At 40.4% G+C, this 18,905-nt stretch overlaps 2 protein-coding genes across 5 annotated transcripts; one reads left to right on the plus strand and one right to left on the minus strand.

Annotated features, from left to right (window-relative positions):
- Positions 1 to 1,177: 1,177 nt before the first annotated feature.
- anxa1a (annexin A1a) lies at positions 1,178 to 6,322 on the minus strand. Its single transcript, XM_044197214.1, has 12 exons — positions 6,125 to 6,322; positions 5,329 to 5,409; positions 4,482 to 4,572; positions 4,053 to 4,147; positions 3,810 to 3,923; positions 3,408 to 3,498; positions 3,138 to 3,217; positions 2,367 to 2,511; positions 2,185 to 2,280; positions 2,017 to 2,075; positions 1,779 to 1,901; positions 1,178 to 1,680 (listed from the first exon to the last, which is right to left on the minus strand). Exons 2-12 carry the CDS (start codon positions 5,386 to 5,388, stop codon positions 1,621 to 1,623), a joined length of 1,014 nt encoding a protein of 337 aa, XP_044053149.1. The 5' UTR covers positions 5,389 to 5,409; positions 6,125 to 6,322; the 3' UTR covers positions 1,178 to 1,620.
- Positions 6,323 to 7,433: 1,111 nt separating this feature from the next.
- On the plus strand, positions 7,434 to 17,939 carry LOC122876633 (kinesin-like protein KIN-14I). Of its 4 annotated transcripts, XM_044197206.1 has the most exons (23): positions 7,441 to 7,925; positions 8,446 to 8,635; positions 9,400 to 9,588; positions 11,124 to 11,225; positions 11,473 to 11,591; positions 11,971 to 12,063; positions 12,177 to 12,299; positions 12,526 to 12,618; positions 12,751 to 12,811; positions 12,904 to 13,046; positions 13,402 to 13,578; positions 13,764 to 13,924; positions 14,088 to 14,200; positions 14,424 to 14,530; positions 15,001 to 15,100; positions 15,183 to 15,375; positions 15,609 to 15,789; positions 15,966 to 16,203; positions 16,885 to 17,045; positions 17,167 to 17,271; positions 17,437 to 17,534; positions 17,623 to 17,701; positions 17,836 to 17,939. In XM_044197206.1, exons 2-23 carry the CDS (start codon positions 8,533 to 8,535, stop codon positions 17,884 to 17,886), a joined length of 2,790 nt encoding a protein of 929 aa, XP_044053141.1. In that variant the 5' UTR covers positions 7,441 to 7,925; positions 8,446 to 8,532; the 3' UTR covers positions 17,887 to 17,939. The 4 variants fall into 4 exon arrangements, with proteins under 4 accessions (XP_044053142.1, XP_044053141.1, XP_044053143.1 ...); XM_044197207.1 differs by lacking the exons at positions 17,437 to 17,534; positions 17,623 to 17,701; positions 17,836 to 17,939 and having other exon boundaries at positions 7,434 to 7,925; positions 16,887 to 17,045; XM_044197208.1 differs by lacking the exons at positions 7,441 to 7,925; positions 8,446 to 8,635; positions 9,400 to 9,588 and having other exon boundaries at positions 9,988 to 11,239.
- Positions 17,940 to 18,905: the final 966 nt, after the last annotated feature.

The following is an 18,905-nucleotide window of genomic DNA, read 5'->3' on the forward strand; positions in this document are numbered from 1 at the left end:
AATGCAGGAAAAATACTTTTATTTCCCAACCTGGCAACACAAGGTCCCATAATCTCACTAAAATATACCATAGCTGCACCAGCGGTGGCATGTCCTTTGCTTAAGTAAAATTACTGATACCACACTGTAAAAATACTCTTTTACAAGTAAAAGTCCTGCATTGAAAATGTTACTTATGGAAAAGAATGTAAGTATAATCAGCAAAATGTACTTAAAGTATTAAAAGTAAAAATACTTAATGCAGAAAAGTGGCCTGTGTGTCTGTTATAGCCTACTATTTATTTTATATATCTCATATCTCTGTATCTCTATTATACTATATATATATATATATATATGATTATTTTCATTATGGATTAATCTGCTGATTGTTTATTATTATTTAATCGATTGATTGTTTGGTTTGTAAAAATTGTGACACCTTCACAAGGTCCAACCAATAGTCTAAACCTCCAAATTATAAAGTAATAAATTGAAATAAATGAAATAATTAAAAGGAAAAGCAGAAAATCCTCACATCTGTGAAGCTGGAACCATGAAATTTTTCTGCATGAAAAATGACTCATCAATTATCACAATAGGTGCCAATTAATTTTCTGTCAATCGACTAACTGATTAATCGACTAATTGTTTCAGCTGTACTTGTATATACTGTTGGGTAGTTTTACAACAAAACGTCATAATATTATAAGCTCAGAATTTGTAAAGTAACTAGTAATTAAAGCTGTCAAATAATTGCAGTGGAGTAAAAAGTACAATAATGTAGTGGAGTAGAAGTATAATGTGGCATGAAAAGAAAAGACTCAAGTACAAACAAATTTGTACTTAAGTAGAGTAAATGTACGTAGTTGCATTCCACCTGTCTATCACTCATTCTGTGTCATTCATGATTCATTCATTCAATGTTAGTGTATGCACATTGAGAATGCTGTGTTATTGTGTTACATTTTTATTTCTAGATTATGGATTTGCAGTGGACTCTGAGCCAAAACATGCAGTTGCCTGTGCTTCATGAGGAGTGTTGGGTTTTTTTTTTAATCAGTTTTTGGTATATCATGGTTAAGTACTAATACTATTAGTGCTTAAATATTTGGCAACATATCTTATAGCTTTTTGGTTCATGTCTGTCTGGTGTGTACTGTATGTGCATGTGCAAAGAACCAAGACCACTCAGATGGGCCTTCATACAAAAAGCTTTTATTTGCATGATGTCCAAGCTCCATCAAGGGTAGGTCTACTGCTGCCACTGAATATGATTGGAACATGGTAATCTCTATACTTCTGTTAGCAGCTGCAATGACTTCAGCTTCTCTTCGAGCATCAGATATGAGAATCTAATGAGTGTAAAGCTAAGTCTGTCCCAGAGCTTAGGTCCACTGGCATACTCCTGTCAGATCTGTGCCAAAATAATAACTAAAATATCTGTTGAAGCAGTGCTGATTCCATGTTAATCTTCGCTCATTACTGTTAATATCTTCTAAATGTCATGAAATACAAAAAGAAACACAGTCTTGTCAGTTCTCCACAAGAGCATAGGGTACAATATGTGTCATGAGATTATAGGTTATTTTCCACAGCTGGATCTTCAGTTGTATGAGCCTTGATCCCACTGATTGGCTATTAGTTTTCATCCCCACAGAGAGCGAGCAGAATCTTCTCATAGTCTCCTTTAGTGTCATCCTGAAGGAAAGAAAAGACATATGTATACCACAAAAAACCTGAGCGATTCTGACATCTATGGGTTTATTGTCATTATCAGTGCTCAGATGTTTGCTCACCAGAATATCCTGGGCGAGTGTTTTGCTGTAGTTTTTCTTGTACTCATCCTTGATCCGTTTCATGTCTATTTCAGAGCGGCTCACCATGATGCGGGTCAGGATATTTTTGCGGGTGCCTTTACCCTGATGGGCAGAAAAAAGTCAGTCAGGGAAGACCCTGGGCAGCAGGCACAGTATCCTGCATGTTTTTTTGGGGGGGGTTGTATATTTTGTGAGTAGTAGCCTATACATACTGTACCTTCATAGCCAAGTAGAGCTTCTCAGCAAAGAAAGCAGGCCTGCTTCCAGCACACTTCACTATGGTTATTTAAAAAAAAAAAAAGGACTTAAGGTTAAATCAAGTCTGTGCATAAATCCTGGATGAATGCTTAGGTAATAAAGTTAGAGTAGAGGTTTGCGTCTTTACCTACTGCTGTGAGACAACTTTCAATATCTCCCTTCATCTCCAGGTCGATAGCTTTGGCCACGTCCACTTTGCTGTACTTTGAGTACCTATCAAATACTGAAAGGAGAGGAAGTAGTGTCAGATCTGACAGGAACAAACAGTAAAAAACAGATTTTACTGAACAGGACGACGAGCCAGCTAACCTTTACGGAGATGAGAGGCACTCCTGGTGGTGAGGATGTCAATGAAGACGGAGCAGTCTTTGCCTTTCCTCCCCTCCCCAGCCTCGTACAGAGCCCTGGCATCGCTGTCAACCAGCTGCTCACAAACTCCTTCAGTCCTGCTGGCCTGTGATAAACACAAACAGATCAACTTCACAATGCTGAACACAACCAATATTTTAAAAGTGTAAGAAATGATTTGATTGAATAATTATTTAGTCTGTACACAAGAGACAGTAGAAGGTGACCACCTACAAAGTTACAGACGGGAAGGGAAGGGTTGGGCGGGCCTAGCCATTACACTTCATGTACTTTAGTTTGCTGCGTTACAATGTAGCTTATTCTTCAAACCAAAATATTTCTAAGGATCTACTGTAAATGTAGTGCTGTGCAAGCCTGAATTATTATGGAATTGTTTACTATGAAATGAATAGTCATTAAATTAGAATCTTTGTTTTACTTTGTGATTGACTCCAATAGGGCACATGATGTCATTGCTCTATTTCTATTATAGAACTGTCCTCATTTGTACTTGACTGTACTGTTTGCACCATAAAATATATACTGAGTGTATTGGTATTTTTTTCAGCCTTAACATTCCAATCATGCAATTTTCTACATTCGCTTGTGCATGAAAACTAAAGAACTTAATACGTCCTGTGACATTTTGCTGTGTCAGTACTAAACATGTCTTCAAAAGCCTGTAACAAGTACAGCATGAAATAAACGCCATGAGAGTGGACACGCACTTACCTTGCAGAGTGAAAGGAGGGCAGCCCTGAACTCTCCCCCAGTGTCAGACTTGATGTCGTCCTCCAGCTCCTTCTTGTAGTCTTGGCAAAGAAATCACAACATAAACATCAAGGATATAAAATCATGTTCAAAATGCTTTTTTAATGTTTAAACCTTCTCCCATATCCCAGAGGCTGTTATTTTCCACTGTCACATGTTGAGTCACTTCTATTTCCAAATACTAGCTTGCTGAAACTAAAGACCGTTGCTTAAAATGTGTTGGGCACGCACCTTCCTTGTAGGCTCTCTTTATTTCCAGGAGCTCCCTGTTGTTTCGGGAAGCCAGAATCTCTATCAGGGTGTCCTCGTCTGTGCCCAGACCCTGGGAGGGGGATGCATGGATAGATAGATTGATGCAGAGAAAGACCACTTAATCTTCACTGACCCAATTCAAACAAAACACACCCTTTACTCTCCTGGTAAGACATGAATATGTGGAAGTGGGTAGATGTCATTATGCACGGAAGTGGGTAGATGTCATTATGCACCAAAAATAAAGGATGATTGTGAGGCCAAAACACTGGCCTCAAATGTATTCAAATGTGCTTGGTTTCTGAGCATTAGAGTCATTTATACATTTGTATCTGTGTTCCTTTTAAGGGAGACTGTTATTGTGTAAGTGTGTGCGTGTACCTTCATAGCCAGTTTGAGCTGCTGGGCATCGTACTGGGCCGGTGTTTTCAGCAGAGCTAACACCACATCCTCCAGATCTCCGCTCAGAGCGTTCTTCAGTGCTGTTTCCAGAGGCTACGAAGGAGCAACCAATGACAAAATATAGTGTTTGAGAGCATGTGATTGTGTTGTGTAACTGTGTGTGTACTTTGGAACAAAATCCAAACCTTATTGCATTAAACATCTTTGTTTTAGGCTAATTACCTTGCCACTGGCCTGCTGGTAAGCCTCTTTGACCTTCTGTCTCTGCTCGTTGCTCCTCTTCACCAGAATTTCAATTATGGTGTTCTCATCCACACCTGCACAAAGGACGTGTTGTCAAGTAAAATCATCATTTCTACTATTCTGCATCTGTATGACAGAGACAAATATCTAATTCAGAGGAGATTTTATTTCTCATAGTATTTGTAATTTCCTACTTCAGTGTGAGGGCCCATACAAAGAGAAGAGGGCAACTTTCTACCACCGAAAGTGGCAGAAAGTAGTAATGGCGCCATGATGGCCAGCAGAGGGTGTTAAAGTTCTTACAGTAAAGGCCAGCAATTCATTGTTCTAACAGAGACAACTTGCAAACAAGTCTCAAAACATATTCACACATGCGCCAAAGCTTCCCTGTGTGCATTTTAAGTTCACCTTTCGCCTTGATGGCCTTGTCCAAGACTGCTGCATCTCCACTGGGGTTGAAATTGGGTGCTGCAGTCACCGTCCCCTCTTTCTTTAGGACCTGAGAGACACAACACAGTCAATTGTGTGTTTGGTAAATACTTGAGTTCTGCTTAGTGGTGTGCTTGAGGTGGGCTGCAAAAGTGCTCTTTAAAAAAATCACAGCTTTTTCTCCCCTTACACATCGCCTGCATCCATCCTCCAGCTTAAGACACACAAAAGACATAAAAGAAGATAATTGGGACAGATTTTATGCCCCCTGCCATGACAATCTCTGCCCCTACTCCTCCATGCCTCCAAAGAACATGACGGTGCCATTTAAAATGCCTTTTGCCCCTGTTGGACTGAACTGAACGATAACAGGAGAGTCAGAGAGCACAGACTGAAATCATGCAGGATAACCTTATGTAACTTTCCCTTAGTTCACTTTAAGAAACCATGGAAAGCAGAAGTAGCATTTAGTTCTGTTTGCAGAACTTATAAAGGGAGGGGTGCAAATTCCTGCTTCTGAGTCACACACTCACAAGACTTTGTATGATCATCTTTCTCATCACATATAATCTTTATAGTCCTTTTACTTTAATATCATTTCTCGTCTTATCTTTCTGCTATGCCTCCTTTTTCATTCCTTCCTCTACCTTTAAACTCCCCACTCATTCATTATTTCCCCTGACTATCCTCTACACTTCTCTCTCTCTTTTTTCCTTGCTTTAAACTCTGCCTGTTAAAATTTTCCACCCTAACATACCACAGGAAGAGAAAAAAAGGAAAAAACAGAGTGGTTGGCCTTAGCAACTGGAACCACAGAGTTACGTACTGAGTCATCGGGCATGCCCATATAAACGGTCTGCTGCAAGAAGGCTTGGATGAAAGACATGGTGGAACTGCTGGAGTCTGTCTGTAGGGGGAGAGGACAGCATTAGAGAAGAGAAACGATCATTTCAGCCCTGTTGTCATACATGTAATCTACAAGTCTGTCGTGAGAAAGAGTGGAGGATTTTAAGATAAAATAAAAGTCCACTGAACACACTGTAGATAGCATTCAAAGAAGATTCTATCACTCTTATATTGATTCCACTTGGGTAAAGTTCCTATCTATTAAACTTGTTAGCAGAAGAAAGAAAGAAAGAAAGAAAGAAAGAAAGAAAGAAAGAAAGAAAGAAAGAAAGAAAGAAAGAAAGAAAGAAAGAAAGAAAGAACATGTGTTTGTTTTTGCTTCATCCACTCCACACATATTTACTGTAGGTTTATGTTGGTTGGTTTTCCATAATGGCATGCATGTGGAGACTGCCTGGCCACACCCACGCTCAACTCTGGATATACAGTATATTGTAGGCTAGATTATAGACCCAGTCTCCTCTCATGTGCTTTAATATTGATACTGAGTGACAGCTCTCCTGCGTAATTAAACCAGCACATCACTTAACTTGCGTCAAATGTGTAAATCCAAAATTTGTTGCAGTTGTTTTCCCAACCACACCCTCATATATTGCATCAATACCTTCAGGGAGAGGGAACTTAAAGCCATCGCATTTCGTACCAAACTTCACCAAACTCTCAAACCAGAAGCTGGAGAACAGATCTGAGGTTTTTATCGAAGGAAAATGACTTACCGTGTAGCCTTAGAAGGAAGAAGTTTGTCTCACTGAGGTTCCAGGGGCGTTGTAGCGTTGGAGAGAGTATATTTATACTCATGGTAAACCCCACCTAGTAACAGGTCCAGCCCATACTCCACAGCTGCCAATGGACTGAACCGCTGCCTGCCTCAGCAGAGCGCAACGAAGCTACAACGGAACGCCGTGCGTAAAAACTAGGAACTGTTTCTCCAGCAGATTTCAAACAGTCATGCTCCTTACTTTAAAACATGTGCTGATCAAGTTTCACGTTGTAAGCTTTCATAAAAATTGGGATCTCAAAATCACTAATACTTAGAGTGCAACTGGAGTAGGCTAGTGTGTTTATAATGACTCACTTTATTTTTGTACGTATGATGGGGTTTTAATGCAATATTCCTAATATATTCCTGCAGAGGAATTTCTATTTATTGTAGCCTCATGTTTCATTTGCTATCTTTATTATTATCAATTCTGTTGTTTGTCCAAGCTTCATATTCTAGAGATAAACTGTGATTTTGTTGTTTCTTCTAATTTTAGACATTTGAATTTTATATTTAAAAGTTGAGATCGTGAAGAATACAGACTTCCTGCAAGTGAATGTTGATCATTTTGCGAACCGAACACTTTTAGTACATTTAGACATTCCTGCTGTTATCTCTCCTCTTGCCGAAATGTTATGAGGAGGTTACTTTAAACAACAAATGAATCAATGGTCCACTGTGTATCGATCTGTGGAACCTCTGATCTATGTCCCTTTGTTCATCGGCAATACAATACCTGTAGGAACGAGTGAGCAAAAACCACCTTAACATTTATCATTTCTTTAAGGTGTGGCATGTTGACAGCACAGCCAGGGCCTGTTGTCTGCACTGCTGAGATTAACAGCCAGGATAATGACACATTTGACTGCTGACTTCATCATTCGAGCCCAGACATATGTTTTCATCGCATTATAGTCCAAACAATCAAACTTCACAAGCCCTTTTGCCCAGAGCTTTTCCTGTTATGACCAGTGAATTTGTGATGGGTAGATTGATTCTTATTTGCCGAATTGGACTGAAATCTCTAATCTTTCATTTGACATACACCAAAACAAACACAGTGTACATCCACAGTGGAATATGGTCAGGGCAGGGTTTGGATTGTGAAAAAGGAAGGAGGGGGCAAAGCTGTATTTTCATTAAAGTGGCATCATGGGTGGATTTATCTCTAAGTAAGGTGTGTTAAACAGATGCTCAAGCTGTGATCCAAATGTTCCAAATGGGTCTCTTGGTCTAAAAAAACGAAAGGAAAGCCTCACAGACTTCCTAACTTATTTAGGTTCTGTAGCAGATATATAATTTCTATAAACCAGAACATTTGATGTTTTCTTCATCACAACAAACCTGCATAAAGACAATTTCCTGCAGTTCACCTGGATGTAGGTGACTTATTTATTCCCCACCCTATTCCCTTGACCCTAACAACTGAGGAAAGTGTAGGGTCTCCAGAAAAACAGAAACAAGGGGGACCGAGTGAAGTCAGTGTGTGTATGAACTGTGTGTCTGTGAGTGTGAGAGAGTATCCAGTTACAATCTCTCTACGGGAAACCTGAGGACAGTTAGGGGCATCTTTTTACCTGCAGGCTCTGTGGGGTTTAAGCCAGTACCTGGTGAAACTCCATCTCTGCAGGTTTAATATTTAAAGACTGTTGAGAGTTTAGTTCCCCTTAGAGATCCTGGTCCTGGTCCTGGTCAGCATAGCAGCACACAAACTGCACTGAATCACACTGAAGGGATCTGATCTCCTCCCAGACCAGGTAGTGCTTTTTATCATCAAGCCTTTTTAATTATTTTTGTCAGCTTTATCATGTTTTCTACTCTCTTGAAAGTGAATGTGTTTTCTGATTAATCCATATGTATATTTGGATCGTATACACCAGTTTCATGGCAGTGTAGCTCATTTTGCTATTCACAAATTTCAGTTTTCAGTAAATTCAAATCTCTTCGGCCAATTCCTGCCGAGTGAGATGTAAGATTTGTTCTTATATGGCACTGTGAAATCAGGGATATTGGAAAAAAAATAGACACAAACAAGTTTTTCCTGTTGAGAAGCTTGTAGTTTATAGCAGCTCCGAGAGGCTGACAAAAGGATTACACTCCCTGAGTGAATCTGCTGTGTGAGCTTTTTGACATCTGCTAATAGTTTGAGGGTTGAATAAGAGTTCATAATGAAGATTCAAATATTTTGGGATTGTCAGTTGCACAAAAATTTAAACTTTTCATCTTTCTACGATCTTTGTGGCTTTAAAATGATTTTAAGCCTCTTTTTCTCTGCAGAGTTTGGACTGATCCAGGTGCATATGCTCACCTACGAAGACCAAACACAAGAACAGTAGTAACAGCCAACACACAGTTATATACACAATGTATGTGAACTCTTCTGGAGCTGAGAATGGATCTTATTCACTGACCTTCCTGGGAAAGAAAGTAGGGAGACATCATTCTGTGGCCCCTGCAGGCAAGCAACGTGAGTGTAAAACACAACAACGGCTAATAAGCGCCCATACAATTGCGATGGCTTCTATTTATCTGCATTTGTATTCATCTATCCTTGTGTTCATTTCCATATCAGATATCAGATAGAAGAACCTGTTCTGAGTGATAAGTGTGTTGCAGGTAGTTAGACGAGGTTTGAATATTTCTGCTGCTTGGCTGCCTCCATTGTGAAGCAGCGTAGCAGTCAGTGTATCAGAAAAAACGTAACGCATTGTTCCTGGCTGGGTCTGGGTGGAGATCTGGAGATCTACTACAACCAGACTTGCAAGCACACATGCTAATAGACTGGCGTATGCACACTTATCTTTACTGTCAGTAGCAACACAGCTGGTGTCACTCTAGCTGCTTCAGAAATAGATGACAAAATGTTTTGTTTGTGTGTGTTATACAGTTTTACATAAGTGTGTGTAGGCCATGTGTATTCACATGGCCTGCATGCAGAGGTCTGTTCTTATAAGATATGTAAAGACTGGCCTCGTGCCTGCATTATGTCACTGTAAGCTCCACCATCTTCTGTCCAGATGTTTTCATTACCTGAAAGCTATTTGTTCTCCTGCTGCAGCTTCTTATTTAGCATTTCGTCTTAACTGTACTCCATGCATCAATAGTCTTTTTGTTTGGAATCCAGGAGTGAAAATCTTACCCTGTCCTTCATGTCTTTGTGTGTCTGTGCTGAATTTGAATTGAATCTGAATTTTCTTTTCACATTATGTACCACCACCAAATTTTTCTCAGGCGCCTGGGAGACAACTAACAGATCTACCTGCCCTGAGGACCCTGTGGTGTCCTTGCGGACTGGACGGGTCCCACTGGCTGCGCAGGTGCTGGAAGATTTACCGGGCAGTGTACCAGAGCTGACAGATGAGAGGCCATGTCCAATAATCCACAACACACAGTTTGACCAGTACGAGGACAGCACAGCAGGTCAGATCAGTAGACCCACACACAGACGCACGCATGCAATCACTGAGGTGTAAACTGTAGTTTTCACAATTCCTTTCACAAGATAAATAATAAAATAATTATAACCTTGCATGTGATACTGCACTTTAACTTGCTAACCAATTGCAAACCAAACACTCTTACAATGATTTTAGTTTAAAGTCTGCTTTGTTTAGGATCTTTTGCCTTCAGGTTCACCCTCTGCCTGCAGACAGCAGATAACCCGAGTGTTTTTTAATCATACCAACCTTCCTCTGTACTTCTGAAATCTCTGCTGAAAGGTGTTTCTGGGAAGAAAGTAACAGCATGGCGGCACGCCCACATTCCTGTATGAGGAAACAAAGAGGGGAGGGGATGGGAATGTAAGAGACAGAGTGATGAAATCTTCAGGGGGGGAGGGGATGGGAATGTGTCAATATTTTAAATAAGCCTGACCACACTGATGGATTAACTTGAAAATGAAAATAAACAGGGACTAATTACTTAGCTAACTAGAACATTAATACAATTATGATCTACGTTTTGAGTGTAATATTCAGAAATGTAAATAGAAGTAAACTGCATCCTAGTCATTCATCATAAAGATGTAAAACATGTTTTAAATATAATTAATAAAATGTAAATGGTTTCACTGAGATTTATGTGTTTTATTTTATTTTAAGACTTCATCCATGTAAGTGCAATAAAATGATAAAACCATTATAAACAAATATACCTCACAGATGGGGGTTTTTTTTTAAACTGGCAAGAGGACATAAAATCAGAACTTAATCAGAGTTTGAGCACAATTACACACACACACACACGTGCGCACACAGTGCTGGAGCATTCATCTGTACAGTATTATGATTATGTAGTTGAATATTTACAGAACTATCAAGGTCAAGGTCAAATTTATTTATAGTGCACTTTAAAAACAAACCAGGTTTGCGCCAAAGTGCTTTACAGCAAACATAATTGAGCAAAAAAGATTATCACAAGACATAGATACTGAAATACATGCATAAATACATGGTGCACACATACACACACATATTCACACAAAGGCATTTATGCATATCATTGAAGAATGCAAATCATGTCAGGGAACATTGCAGGGGTTGGCAAGAGACTAGAAGTGCCTTAAGAAACCATTTAAACAAGTCAAGAGAATGTGCTGTTCTTATATTTTCAGGGAGACTATTCCAGACTCTTGGTGCAGCTACTGAGAAGGCCCTGTCACCAGAAAGTTTTCGACGAGTACATGGGATAGTTAGTAGCCCTTGATCTGTAGATCTGAGTCCTAGCTGTACTGTATCACACCTTGTTTGGACAGTTGCAACTGTTTATTATTAATGGGGGTGTGCTGTAATTTTAATTACATAGCATATTCACTATAATGCAAAATAATTAGGCAATAGGAGAATATGTGTTACAAGACTTTCTGTTACACTTACTCTTCTTTTCTTTCCCTTACCTGTTACGCCACTCCCTAAGCTGTTTCCAAATGTTCCCCAACATTTTCTTCGTTGTTCAAGCTGTCATTTATCACAAAACTCTGTGGATGAAGAGGTGGGCTGCTTTCAGACGCTGGATCGGTGCAGATCGCAGAAAACACTCCGGACAAGAGGTCAACCGAGGTGCTGTACAGTGGGTGTGTGTGTGTGTGTGTGTGTGTGTGTGTGTGTGTGTGTGTGTGTGTGTTTGTGTGTATGTGTGTGTGTGTGTAGAGGGTAGGGCGGGGCGCCGGTGGAGAGGGATGATGATGAGGTTGAAAGATACTGAAGGTATACAGAAGCTGTGGAGGTTGAGGTTACTACTGACCATCACTTTCACCGCATGCCTGCTCTGAACTGAACTGTGATTTACAGTATGTTATTTCTGCAGGCTCCGCAGAATCTCAGCTGTCAGATAGTAGCGTTGCAGATCAGGCGTCAGAAGCTGAGAGGTCCCAAGATGTCAAGATCTATATCCCCTACGAGTCAGCTGAACTCTGCATCACTCAGGTAAAACAACGAGCATCTTGATAGGAAAGCAGCGCAGAACAAGTACTGTATCTCCCACAGCAATACGTTTCTATTTATAACAGAATCAGCCTATAAAACCAGACATAAATATTGAATAACATGTATGACTCCTAAGTCACTTCTTGTGAATTTTTTAAGCATGTGACTTAGAGCTGTGTCCAGTTGTTCAGTGAGAGCGCCTGCAGACAAACAATGAAGACACTGTCAGAAACTGTGTTGTGTTCTTCCTCACCCTCACATGGCTGCCCTGATGCTGCTGGTGTGACCCTGGAAGGCATTCGATCAGTATAAGCTACCAGGATGCTGTTTTGTGTATGTGAGGTCTAAGTGTTGGTGTGTTGTGTATGCTCCAAAACAGATAGCCGAGGACATGGAGGCAATGAAAAGAAGGCACCTGGAAATGGTGCAGGAGCTGGAGGAGAACTTTCAGATCACAGCACAAGAGAATCAGGTGAGGAGTCGTGTGTATGTGTGTGTGAGAGAGAGAGAGAGAGAGAGAGAGAGAGAGAGAGAGAGAGAGAGCCCTAACACATAATGGTAATGCAGATCTTATTGTGTGATCAGGAGTGGACTGTGCAGAGGATCAGATCTCATTACCAGAACAAGTTGAACACTCTGAGGAGAATCCTGGACCTCTACCAGGAGAAGGTGGAGAAGAAGAACGCTGACTGGGAGACCAGAGTCGCGGTCAGTGATGTTCATCATCTTCTGTAGCTCTCTTGTGGCACACTTTGCTCTCGCTGGTGGTAAAGCTCAACAATACAGTCAAACTCTCCGATCTCTATGTCAAACGTTGGAATTCATTCATCAGTCATGTTGGTGCACACGTTATAGACCATATAGCTGAAACACTGAAACCGCTTTATGTATTTATATAAGTATTTCTCTCATTGCCTGGTCCTGTTTCCTGCAGGCCTTGACTGCACAGAACAAGCAGCTACTGGAGGAGCAGACTGCTGAGAGAAGGAGGAGTAAAGAGGAGGCCCTGCAGTGGCACAGAGAAAAGGTTAGACAGGTTTCATAAACTCCTATGTCTTCCTCTGAACTGGAGCACACCGATGTGGCCATATAGGAGTATAACAGGTAACTTTTTTTTATGTCATTACATAATTATTTGACCAACTTTTGTTTCTTTTAGAGCAAAATGCTGGAACTGTTCTCCAACAGGCTGGATGCCCTGCACAGCCACCAGGCCTCCAGTGAGTCTGCATGTATTAATTTATATGTATGCCTGCAAAATCACTGACCTTTGCATATAACACCTTTATTAATTCCCTGTGACACTGAACAGCAATACAGGAGCTGCAAATGGCCAGACAGGAAGTAGGGAAGGTCCAAGAAATGTTGATGGTATCATCACAGGAGCAGCAGGAAGCCAATGAGGAAGGTGAAAGCTCAGCGAACAAAGGGCTTTCAGCACACCAACAGTCTGTGGTGGGTTGGAATTAGTTACCATGGCAGCCTGCTACTCATATCTGAGGTACATGATCTAATATTATAAACATATCAACAAAGCAACCAACAAAAACCTTCTGAGACACCTTCTGAAGGACAATATGTGGAAAAGGTCACATCACAAAGACGGGAACAGAGTAACAATCTGATATTACCACATCAAACATGTTTGAATTACATATTTGGATGGGAGTAGAAGTTTCAGAGGTGGATATCTCAAACATCAGCAGATAAAACAAAACTATCTACGTGGCCTAATACCTGGTGCTACATGACAAAATAAGTTTTTGTGATTTGGGTGTACTGACTACCTTTAATGTGATTCTATGTGCAGGCCTGCAATGAGTCAGATCAGCCACTGGAGGGGGCTAAAGCCCGTCTGGAGGAGCTGAAAGAGAGCCTGTACCAGAGGGAGAGAGAGATCACTGAGCTGCTGGAGGCAGAGAGGAGCCCTGTCCCTCCCGTCCCTCAGCCTCCCTGCAGTGTTCTGCTTCCCAACGTCATACAAAAGGTGTTGTTCAACTGTTAAACTATGAGTAAACCAACTGCTAACTGCCAGTGTATCAAATTATTTTAAATATGACATTCTCTGTTTTACGGGTGGCAGGAAATACTACATTCTGTTTTCTTAAACATCACCCTGCTTTCATGACTTGTTGTATTGATACCATATGACTGCTTTGTTTTGTTTTCTAGGCTCATGCTATCTGCAGTACAGTGGCTGAGACCAGAGCTCTTTTGGACCAGTTGATTAAGGAGAACCGGGTCGCTCTGGTCGAAGCCAGAGACAAACTGGACCATCTACAGATGGCCAAAGACAGTAATGACAGAGAGGACAAGACCACTGACCAAGAGGGGTTAGAGATCATGGAAAAAGATTCCAGATATAAACAATAAATGACTTCTTATAGGTTGGAATAGCCACAGCCAGTCTTAATGTAAAGGTTAAATTGAGTCAGTTTTCATATTGTCTTCATTCCTTTTCCGAAATATAACATTCATTCAAATGATTCTTTTCAGGTTAGATGAATATGAGTCAAGTTTGTCTGTACTACAAGAAACAGTGAGGGGGTACGAGGTCTCTCAATTGGCTTTGGACTGCATCAAAACCGGAGAAAGCCCTGTAATAAATGGTAAATAGATACCTTAAATCCCTTGAATATATGTTGCCAATGGTAAATGAATGATTATATTCACAAGCATTCAGCAGTCCTTTTTACCAGCAACTGTAATACTTGCATCTTCATGTACATCAGTCTTGCAACAACTGTATGCTTCTGTGTCTGCGCTACGTTTGGCTCACTGAGTGTAAGGTGCATCACTTATATCAGTGGTTGGAATTTCTGTTTTGCTCAGACTGTGATGCAGTCTCAGAACTGAAGGACATCTTGGGACGAGGGACAATCCGAACCACAGAGGGAGTGAAGAGTGTTGGTCAGCAACTTCTCTTGCTGCAGGATCAGGTTGGTCAAAATCTCAGGTTAGGTCAGGCCTCAGGGGTAAAACAGAAATGATAACCTCCCAGCTGCCCTCTATTTTAAACAAGAAACACCAGAGTGCCACTATATAACATCAGTGGTGAATTTGATGAATCCCACTTCCAACTGTATTGTTATGAGGGTAGACTTAGGGTGTGACATAAATTACATGGGTTGATGAAGCATCATACATATTATGCCTGCAACTGTTATATAATGGTTTGGGTGCATTCAGCTGTCATATTCATTATTGTCTGTGAATCGATACCTTGAATACATTGTAGCAAATCCATTGACTTTTCTGTAGGTCTTTAAGTTCCCAGATGCATGAAGTGAAATGTTTTGGATTATTAAGGCCTTTTAGTAAGCTATCTAGTCCAAGTAGCTACAAAAACATGTTTTACATCTATTCTTCAGTGTCATAGCTGTGTGTGTTATCATGCTCTTCTCTCAAGCTAAAGCAAGTTAAAGAAGAGAAAAAGAAAACAATTGAGAACTACACTTCAGAAAGGACAATGAGGAAGAAGTACTACAATATGGTGGAAGACATGAAAGGTACACATTAGCCAGCATTAAATGTTTTTGTATGAAACTGAACACCAAATAGTGAGGTTTAATGTCTTATTTTTTTTCGTAGGTAAAATCAGAGTGTTTTGTCGGATTCGACCAGTGAGCCGAACAGAGGTTGCGCAGGGTGGAGCCATCGTTGTGGAGAAAATAGATGATTACTCTGTCACTGTGGAAACCTCTCGTGGGGCGAGGGAGTTTCAGTTTGACAAGGTGTTCAGTACTGAAGCCACTCAGGAAGACCTGTTTCATGACACCAACAGGTGTGCTTCCTAATCAGGGACCAATACAGTATATTCACAAATGTACCATACATAATAAATAACACAAATGTGTATCTTTTGATCCACCATAAATTTACAAAATAGTTTCTGATTTTAGTAGTTTATAGTACAAATTGTATAAGTACAGTTACTTCTGTGACATAGGTCTGTAAACAAAGTACAGATGTTAAAATGCTGTCAGCTCTGCAGCTGAAGATATATTTCCTCCACAGGATGATCCAGTCGGCTATCGATGGTTACAACGTCTGTATCTTTGCATATGGCCAGACAGGCTCAGGGAAGACCTTCACCATGGTGGGGGACAAGGAACAGAAGAACCCTGGGATCATGCCGAGATCTTTTAATGCCATATTTGACATGATACGGGAGAACAGCACCAAATTCGACTTCAAGGTAACAGATAGTATATCACCAGTGTAATTAGATCTTATTTGGGAGAAGGCAAATATCTTCTTTACTCAAATAATGAAAACCTCACATAATGTCTCTTCTCTTGTCTTCCTCGACTTCCTCCCTCTCTGTCCCTGTCCTCCTCCTCCTTCCTTTGCTTCTTCATCCTTTTACGTCAGGTTTCAGCCTATATGCTGGAGCTGTACAATGACAGGCTGCAGGACCTCTTTGTGAGCCTGGCTGGTGAGGCCCATCCACAGCCCCAGTCCCATGGCCAGGCCAGGAGGGTCGAGATCAAGAGGAACAGAAAGGGGGTTGTGTTCGCCCAAGGAGCAGAGACAAAGGAGGCTTCCAGTGCCCAGGAGCTCTATGCTCTGTTCCAGCAGGCCTGCGCCAACCGACACATCTCTGCCACCAGTGAGTTCTCTATACCATGCCATGCCGCCCAGTTCAAACAGGGTCCTGCTAAATGGTTTGGATTAATCGTATTAGTTACAGTCAGTGTGAGGGGGCGGCAGCTCGGTACATCATTACTGGATTGGGCGGTGAGTGACACCGGTGGTGAGCAGCCAAACTCTGAATCAGCATACTGTAGGAAGAGGAGCAACATTGTTTTACAGATGCACACAGGTCATCAGAGTCCTTACAGGATGCTCCTAATGTTGTAGTAATAGGGAGCTGGAGCTACTAAGAACTACAGAATTATTAATACCAATTACAAATACAGTGTATTGACAGTGGATACTGACAAATTTCCTAAAAGCTCACACACTTCGATTCTTTCAGGTACTATGGAACGAAGGATGGTACAAAATAATAAAGAACAGAACTGTGATCACATTATTTAATAATGTTTTTATTAATAATTATACAATTTTTTCTCCTCTAATCATAAACTACTTGACTAGAAACAATTAGTCGGTCAGTCATTTAATCAAGAAAAAAAAAGCCAAATATTCTCAGATTTGAGGATTTGCTGCTTTTATCTGTTTTATATGTTTCTAAATTGAATGATTTGGGATTTTTGACTTTTGGTCAGACAAAACAAGCAATCTGAAAATCCACTCAGGGCCTTTTTTGTGGTACATGTGTCCCAAGAGATGAATGTGGAGAGTTCCCGCTCCCATCTCATCGTTGGCATTATGGTGGAGAGCAGGAATCTGACCAATGGGAATGTGAGCGCCGGGAAGCTGAGCCTTGTGGACCTGGCAGGCAGTGAGAGAGCAGCCAAGACTGGCGCCAAGGACGACCAGCTAAAGGTTTGCTCAAATTTTATGTTGTGATTGGTCCATGAAGTGATTGTAAGGATGACTGAAAGAATCAGATATTTCTCATGGCATCTTTAAGTTCCCCTCTCCCCTCCTCTCCTCCCCTGCGCAGGAGGCTAACTCCATTAACAAGTCTCTGAGTGCCCTGGGTGATGTGATCTCAGCCCTGTCTGCTGAACTGCCCCATGTGCCATACAGGAATAGCAAGCTGACACAGGTAATGATAAAAAGCAGTATACTTTGAATTCAAACTTTGTTGACCTCAGACACAAATTATAAAAAGTAAAGCAATGAACAATAAGCTGCTTATGATTTCTTATGTGTGGTCATGGACTGTAATGTAGGTCAGCCAAATGTGACCGGTGCTTTTAATCTCCCTCAGGTGATGCAGGACTCCCTGGGTGGAAATGCCAAAACCCTCATGATTGTTAACATCTCTCCTTCAGAATGCAACCTCGATGAGACGCTCACATCTCTCATGTAAGACACAAAGAGAGAGATTAATCTTTTCATTTACTTGAATGCTAACAAACTCCCAAATAAACCATGAACTCCCTGAACCTTCCAGTTATGCAACAAGAGTGAAGGCCATAACCAACCATGCTCAGAGAAATGTGGAAAGCAAAGAGATCGCCCAGCTAAAAGAGGTGTGTGTCACCATAATTTTGTTACGGCCAGTAGTGCCAAAACATGAATGTAGTTATATGTAGAATAAAACAAAAATAATTTTTGACACTAACTAACCTATCCTGTTTTCTTTTTCCATTTCTTTTTCTAATAGGTGATCATGAAGCTGAGGTCAGGACAGATAGTGGAAGAAGAGGACATTTGAACTGTACTCTATTGCAAGTTGTGTACAATAGTGGAGTAAAGTGTAAACTGGGATTGTTTGGACCATTTCTTGAGTGGCCTATCTTGTAAGCATTGTTTAAGCTGTATGTGCTTATTTATCAGCATATATTTTAAGTAATTTAAATATTTAATTTTGTCACAAGGAGGGATGGGCAGTGGTGGAAGAAGTATTCAGATCCTAAAGTAAAAGTAGCAATACCACACTGTGAATATGCTCCACTACAAGTAAAAGTCCTGCATACAAAACCTTACTTAAGTAAAAGTATGCAAGTATTATCAGAAAAAAATTATTTTATTTTAAAGGTAAAATGAATCATTATATAGAAAAATGGTCCCTGTCAGTGTTTTACTATTATATATGATGTTTTTGGATTAATTTTACTGCTGCATTAATAAGTATGTTGCATATTACTGCTGTAGTTGTTTAAGGTTGAGCTAATTTTAACCACTCTCTATACTGTAGGGTAATTTAATCTAAAGCAATGCATCAAATTCTATAAGATCATCATATGTTTGTAGTGTCACTGTCCTATGAGAACCACATATCTCTAAAAAGTCAACTTTTCATCAGCATTGTCACAGCTTTGTGACAATGCATTTTCCAGCTGATCCAAGGAGGGTTTTGAAAAGTTTATTTAGCTTAAGAAGTAAGATAATTTTCTCAACTCATAACGAAACACGCAATCCTTCAGTTTATCAGAAACATTCTGATTCAAAATCACCACATTTGGAGATACATGGTTTACACTGGACAGGAAGGGTATGAAAAATTGTAATCTGAAAAGTAACTAAAGCTGTCAGACAAATACAGTGGAGTAAAAAGTAAAATACTCAAGTAAAGTACAAGTACCTTTGTACTTAAGTACAGTACTTGAGTAAATATACTTAGTAATACTATATTTCCCCAATAGGAATGGGGGACATCACTATAGGGGCACAGACAGTTGCATTCAGGGGATTGCGTGCAGTTTGTTAATGGGCGCTGCCTGCCAGGCTCTT

This window comes from Siniperca chuatsi, linkage group LG5 (assembly GCF_020085105.1).
Source record: "Siniperca chuatsi isolate FFG_IHB_CAS linkage group LG5, ASM2008510v1, whole genome shotgun sequence".
Taxonomy (NCBI): domain Eukaryota; kingdom Metazoa; phylum Chordata; class Actinopteri; order Centrarchiformes; family Sinipercidae; genus Siniperca; species Siniperca chuatsi.